Source organism: Dryas octopetala, chromosome 5 (genome assembly GCF_963921425.1).
Source record: "Dryas octopetala chromosome 5, drDryOcto1.1, whole genome shotgun sequence".
Lineage (NCBI taxonomy): Eukaryota > Viridiplantae > Streptophyta > Magnoliopsida > Rosales > Rosaceae > Dryas > Dryas octopetala.
In genome coordinates, this window is record NC_141370.1 from 14503393 (window position 1) to 14510882 (window position 7490).

General features: G+C 35.9%; 1 protein-coding gene across 1 annotated transcript; it reads left to right on the forward strand.

Annotated features, from left to right (window-relative positions):
* The first annotated feature begins 2545 nt into the window (after positions 1 to 2545).
* LOC147284652 (sulfite exporter TauE/SafE family protein 3-like) lies at positions 2546 to 6530 on the forward strand. Its single transcript, XM_086243188.1, has 12 exons — positions 2546 to 2975; positions 3238 to 3397; positions 3552 to 3752; positions 4240 to 4304; positions 4402 to 4441; positions 4591 to 4652; positions 4768 to 4854; positions 5017 to 5067; positions 5297 to 5518; positions 5770 to 5863; positions 6000 to 6140; positions 6244 to 6530. The coding sequence occupies exons 1-12, from the start codon at positions 2721 to 2723 to the stop codon at positions 6324 to 6326; spliced, it is 1461 nt and encodes a 486-aa protein (XP_086099314.1). The 5' UTR covers positions 2546 to 2720; the 3' UTR covers positions 6327 to 6530.
* Positions 6531 to 7490: the final 960 nt, after the last annotated feature.

Consider the following 7490-nt stretch of genomic DNA (forward strand, 5'->3'; position numbering starts at 1 on the left):
GTTGGATTACAACATCAGGGGTAGGATTGGGAAAAGGGGGGTGGGAAAAGAATATTCATTTAAATGTTGTAAAATGTGATAAAATAAAATGGGTGGAGAAATAAGAAACGTGGGTGAGAATAGTAGCACTCCATCTTAATTATGTTTTTCTTTTTTTCCTTATGGCCCAAGCCCTTACCTCCGTTGATCCTAGTTTCCATTTTAACCCAAACTTCACTAACCAAATTTTCTGGATACCGACCCAATTTCGTTGATAAAAAGAGCTTCTTTTGCAATTGGTTGGTTCAGAATTGAGAGAAAAACAAATGGGTCACTTAACTATAAGTGACAGAAAATGAATAATATTATTAAGAGAATGTTGCCTGTCAACCATCAGCGTGTTCAATTTATTAAGAAAAAATAAAATAGTCATACCAGGCTTACCAGCATTGGATGACATTAGTTAAAATTATATGGATCGCATTTAAAAATTAAAATTCACCCTAAACCCCAAAAAGAAAAATTCTAAAAAAGAAATTTGATTAGTAAGGTATACCAGCAGATAACACTCCCCTATTTTGATTTCTTATTTTTGAAAAACAAAATATACGAAATTGGGAGGGGACGCGTTGTGTTTTGTTTGGAAGTGCAGTGTGGCTGTGATTGTAAATGGTAAAGAAGAAGACAAAAACCTTGAAGCAGCGATGAAGCTTCATATGACAAGTACCACCGCCGCCTAACACTCATTACTCATATTCAATGTAGATGGTAGCCTGTTGATTGCAGCTTCAGCAATGGCAGTGCCTGAAGGTTCGTGCCTGTACTGCACGCATTGCTTCCAGGCTTGAAGCTGCTGCTTCTTGGAAATTTCTCGGAAACCCATTGCCTTGTTTTTGGGTATGAAACAAAATGACAACAAGGTAAGGTTAGTAAGTTGTGCCTTGGTGGCCTAGAAAATCATGTAACAATGACCACAAAGAAGCAAAAATTACCTAAACTTATGGAAAGGCACTTGGGTAACAAAGTGATAAGATGGAAGACTATTGCTAATTATGCTTAAAGGTGAAACGAATGTTTTCAAACAAACATATTATATGGTCACTTTAAATTATTAATCGTGAGAATTTTTTATTTAATATATGAAGTCGGATTAACAATTTGACAGCATCATATATCAGATGTTCGCTAAGAAAGTGTCGACTAACTAGTCCTGGAATTGACAATGAGTGTTAGCATAGTCCTAACTATTTTCTTGCAAGCCGGTTTCGTAAGGATTAGTTTTATTCATCTCTTTTAACGAAAGAGACAGCATCAAACAAGAGGCAAACCCACTTGTTATTTACCAGCTTCTCACAGTACTTGAGCTTCTACGAAACTTCATGACAGAAAAAAATGATGTTGCAGACAAAAACCTTATGTTTGCATCCTATATTTCCCACTCCTTTTTGAAATTTGAGCTTAAGAATCATTTCTGGTAGTTTCCCTGGGGAATCTACAATATTAATTGTGGACTGTAGAGCATATAATTCTTACCATATTCAGATTTTGGACTGATTCACCAAGAAAGTTTACTCAACTCTTGCAATTTTGACTTGACTAGTACCTGATTCTTCTATGTATATTTTTTGTCCCTTAATTCTTTCCTTCAGATCCTTCATAACAACATTTCAGTTTTTACCCTCCTCTAGCATCCTTCAGAAAAAATGTAAAACTTACTGATACTTTTGAAGTTTACAGATAGCATCTGGTGTTTTCTTCACTCTGCTGTCACTTTCATGAATGTGAAGTATTTGGCATGTACGAGCAGGCTCTGATGATTAGAGCACTCCCTATCCCCCACTTACACTCTCAGAAAATTGTCCTAAACAGTTCACATGACCATAGTATATTGACCGTAGTAACTCAAGATCAACCAATTTAAGGCAATATTGGTCTTCAACCAGATCAACCAATTCATTCCAAACTTAATTTGGTAGCTCAAGCTTACACTCTTGAGTTACTGCTGCACTAGTATCATTAAAGTGGATATAAGTTAATTATACAAAGCTAAAAATGTTATTTTCACTGCTAAAATTGTTCTTACCAAAGCAAGGTACAACCCTCACATGCATTAGGTGCAACCACCATATGTATATATGTGCTTTGACAATAACATTTCCTCAAAAAAAAAAAAAAAAAAAAATCCTAATATTTCAAATATGGTAAAAGCAAATGAAATAAGGAGTTTTATTGAACAACTAAATCAACCCTTTAAGTTCAAAATTTGGCAGCTCAAACCTACTCTCTTGAGTTACTGCTCCACCATCATAATCATATAAATTAATTATACTCTCTCTCTCTCTCTCTCTCTCTCTCTCTCTCTCTCTCTGTAAGCAGGATCTGGCTCCACACAGAGGGTAATTAGGATTTGAGGGTCCCATATGTAAATTTTTTTTAATGAAGTCCAAATTAATGATCATACCATGCATAGAGAGAGAGAGAGAGAGAGAGAGAGAGAGAGAGAGAGAGAGAGAGAGAGATTATAAATGTAGAGAATAGGCAGGTACTGAAAGAGTGCACTCCTCATTCTGCATGTTTTCCCCCACCTGTGTACTGCACTTATATAGAACAAGAGTATAGGAGGAGGAGAAAAGAAAGTGCAAAACATTGATCAGTGGGGAAAATATATTTTTATAGAAATAGCTTCTGATATTCATTACCTTCCTCTTCCTTGTTATCAGATCATTTACACACTTACCTGAATGGCTCGAACCAAGGTTGCTCGCAGAGCAATTACAGTATCAGCAGGAGGAGGAGCAGCAGTAGCAATTGCATGGGCAGTATTCATAAACCTCCTTATGATAAGTCAAGTTGTCAGTGCAGAGAGGCTACTTCTAAAAGATGAGAAGCCAAAAAATTTTGATTTTGTTGAGCAAGAGATACAGCAAGGAATTTTTGTGAGAATGGCTAATTTTCTCTGGCAGAGTGGAGGGTCTTCTTATCAGCCTGTTTGGCCTGTGAGTTTGATCTCTCTTGCACACCAATACACCATATAGAGTGTCATTTTAAAGAGATAAAATTCTGCTTATAGGACTCCAGCATAGAAAGAGAGAGAGAGAGAGAGATCCTTCCTCAGTATTTTTAATACATCTCCATTATACAGCATAAAGGAGAAATAACTATTACATCTCATTTTTATATAAGATTTGATGATTCTTCTTCCTTTCACTTCAACTATTGTGGTATTTTGACTTTGACATGTATATTTTGGTTGAGCAGGAGATGAAGTTTGGTTGGAAAATCGTAGTAGGTTCGATAGTTGGATTCTTTGGTGCAGCATTGGGTAGTGTTGGAGGTGTTGGAGGTGGAGGAATTTTTGTACCAATGCTTGCATTGATCATTGGTTTTGATCCCAAGTCTTCCACTGCCATTTCCAAGTGTCAGTAATCTCCTTTCTTATTAATCTTTCTTTTAACTCGTTGATTTCAAAATTTAAATATCAACATATTCAATATGGACATAATTAAAGAACTGGCTGCATGCCATTTTCAGATACATAAAATTACTGATGAATAGTGTCAATGGTCATGCAGGTATGATAATGGGGGCTGCAGGTTCAACAGTGTACTTCAATTTGAGACTTAGGCACCCAACACTGGACATGCCCCTTATAGATTATGATCTGGCATTGCTCTTTCAGCCAATGCTCATGCTAGGAATCAGCATAGGAGTTGCCTTCAATGTCATGTTTGCTGATTGGATGGTTACAGTTCTACTTATCATTCTCTTCTTCGGTAATAACATTGTGAAAATGAATTCCAAGCATTTTATTTCCTTGAATACTGAATTGATAAAGTGGAGTATGAACTCTGCTAAAGAAAAGCACATCAAAGTTTTCTGTATATTGCACTTAAGTCATTCTCTGTCATAAACTTAAAGTGAGATCTCTTGAAGTTTAAATTGTAAGTGTTCCTTTGAGTTATCTTGACAACACTTGCTTCAAAACATTTGATTTATTTTGTTACAATGTTTTCAAAGCTTCTACTGGATGATTTATTAACTTTTTTCACTTATGAAAGTCACTATTTCTTTATTCTTATGTAAAAATGAAGTTAAAAACTAGCTCCAGAATTGGCTGAGGCAACAAAAATGAGTAACCATTTCCAGCTAAAAAACCTTCTCTATATATATTGCCTATAGAATATACATTCTCAACAATCTGGCTAGATATTCTTCTGGGTTACAGAAGCTAATAACAAGAATGGAAATTACTGGTGGCAGGTACAGCAGCAAAAGCTTTATTGAAAGGCGTAGAAACATGGAAGAAAGAAACAATGATGAAAAAGGTAAGATTTTGATTTTAATACATCCTGACCTTTCAGTGAGTATGCTCTGTCACCAACATGCTAATGAGGATTTTGAGCTTTTTTACATGACTTTCAGGAAGCACAAAAGCTGTTGGAATCAGAGTCCAAACCTGGAGGTGAGTGCTCCTTGGTCCCATCCAAGCAAACATGTAGCTTTGTTATTCTGAATAATCTCCTTTGTATCTTAATTACTTTCAAGAAATAAGTATGCTAAGCTTGTAGACTGCTTATAGTTGAGAAATGATACAAACCTCCTTGGATGCAGAAAGTTCTGGAGTAGACTACAAACCACTACCTGGTGGTCCAGCTGCATTGCAAGATGAGCAGGTGAGTACCAAGAACGTCAGAGAACCGCTCCAGCGGTACTCTTTCAGAAATTATTGGTTATAGGTATAGTTGTTTCAGTTTCTGTTTTATTGAATTTATGACCAACTTCATCAAGGTACCGGCAACACGCAACATTTACTGGAAAGAGTTATCATTGCTTGTGTATGTTTGGGTGGCTTTTCTTATTGTTCAGATTGTCAAGGTAAGTTATTTTACTCTGAAATGTTCTCTGAATGATCTGATCATTACTAAATAATAGTTTAAGAGCTAGTGGACCTTGGCTTTGTGTAATTCCTCTGCCTTTGCTTTGAAAGCTGATTTTGAGTTTTGTTCCCTGAACGAGTCTATCTGAATCTTTATGCAGACATACACTGAAACATGCTCCACCATGTTCTGGGTCCTGAACTCCTTGCAGGTAAATTTAACAACCTGAGTACAAAGATTTCTTTCAGGAATACTAGGAACACACAAAAAAGATGCACACAATACATAAAAAGATCTGTTAGAATTTCTGTGGTCAAAATTTTGACATAACAACACAAGTAGAGAAAACCCGATATACTGCTCTTCATGCAATATGAATTTAATAATCATATTATCACAAGGGTCAGACCAGTTGAACATAATAGTTCATCATTGTATAGGTACCAATTGCAGCCTCCGTTACTCTTTTTGAAGCCATATGCTTATGCAAAGGCACCAGGGTGATTGCATCCAAAGGAAAGGAAATCACAAACTGGAAGTTGCATCAGATTTTTCTTTACTGCAGCTGTGGGATTGTAGCTGGTATGGTGGGTGGACTGCTAGGGCTGGGAGGTGGTTTTATCTTGGGACCCCTTTTTCTTGAATTGGGAATTCCTCCTCAGGTATATAGTTGAATATATTGTATGCATCTGCCACTCAATCTTCAACAAGAACAGAACAAGATGATCTAAACCTTGATTGTGCTAAAAGGGTTCAATTCAGAGAACATAAGTCTGATAGGCTGATACCATATCATCTATAAACCCCACATAATTGGATATCACAGCTGAAAATATCAGGAAGAGAAAATCACAGCTGAAACTGAAATAAGCAGGAAAATTGAACCAAATTTTAAAATTTCACTCTTTTGCAGGTAGCAAGTGCTACATCAACCTTTGCAATGCTATTCTCATCCTCCATGTCAGTTGTACAGTATTACCTTCTCAACCGTTTCCCGGTCCCATTTGGTAAGCAGCAATAATCCAACTTCAGTTGAGCTCTCAAAATTTATTCTACTTCTATTAAGCTCATAGCCATTCATATATTCTATATGAACATATATTATAGTAAGACTAATTGTTTCAAGTTTACTCTATGCTGCAGCTGCTTATTTTGTTTTAGTTGCAACAATTGCTGCCTTTACTGGTCAGCATGTTGTGAGAAAGATAATTGCAGTGGTTGGGAGGGCATCCATTGTCATCTTCATACTAGCTTTGACAATCTTTGTGAGCGCAATCAGCTTAGGTAATGACTCACACTCACACAAAAGCAAAGTGCACCAGTTTTTCAGCTTAGGTAAACCAGCTAACATTGAGGTACTCAAATTCTCTTATTGCTGTGTATTCAGGTGGGGTGGGCATAGCAAACATGGTGGAGAAGATGGAGAATCAAGAGTACATGGGGTTTGAAAATTTCTGTCACCAGTCTTGAGTATGCTGTGTAATATTATATATTGCTGTGGAATTTCTCACCCCAAAATAACTCTATCCACACCACCAATCTACTTTACATGTGTTGTATATTTTTCCATTGATTTTCTGGAAAATGATTATTTGCTGCTTATGTACTGGATTTTCAACGTTGATCCATCAATTTCTAATACATATCATGGTCATTTACGACGTTCCTTATTAATGATGATCATGAAAAAAAAAAGAAACAGTTTGTGTTTTAGAATTTCCAATTGATCATAATATTAGACCATTTCATTGTGCAGCTGCAATAATTTAGCTTAATTTTCAGACAGCAAGCATATCAATTATCAAGGAGTTGTTGATAGAGTCCTTACCACAAACAACAAATTCATATATACGTATTCCACCAATGTGCTCAGTTGAACTCTTCCAGCAAGATGCCTGATACCCTTTAGCTAGATTGAAATATTGGATGGTAATTAGGGTTTAAGAATCTACTTGGGTTGTCAATCGCAACATAATAAGAGGATCCAAACAAGCCAAACATCTTAAAAAGCATAGTACAAAAATGAATTCAGACATATTATTGGTTATAATTATTGATTGTCAATTTGTCTTTCACGTCCCACATCTTTTCATAGATTAAAGCATCACTAATGGAAGTTGCAAATGTATAGTCCAAAACTAGCAGGGTGGATATGGGTCGGTTTGGTTCGGTTTAGCTCCCAAACTGTAGATCAAACTAATGCCTTTGGATTGGTGATTTTTCAAACCAAACCAACCCAATGAAGGTGAAACAACCGAACCAAACCAAACCAAACCAATTAAAGTCGGGTTGGGTTGGTTCGTTTGATCGGTTTGATCATGTCTCAAAATACAATTAAAATTTAGGCCCAAATTAGAAATGAATGAAACTGTTTTTAAGTTATAATTTAATGTCTCTATTTTCTACACATGAACTCAATTCAGTATATGTCTGCTTTTAGGGTTTAGGGAACAATTACAATCACATGTAAAACAAGAAAGCCATATATATGAAACATTAATATTAATATATTAAAAAATAAAGTCATGTTAAAGATTAATATTAACTAATTATGATATTAAATAACATAGGTCATGAAACTAGGGAAGGTGAGATGAGTTCTCATTGCTTTTGAGCCTTTGACCATTCTAAACA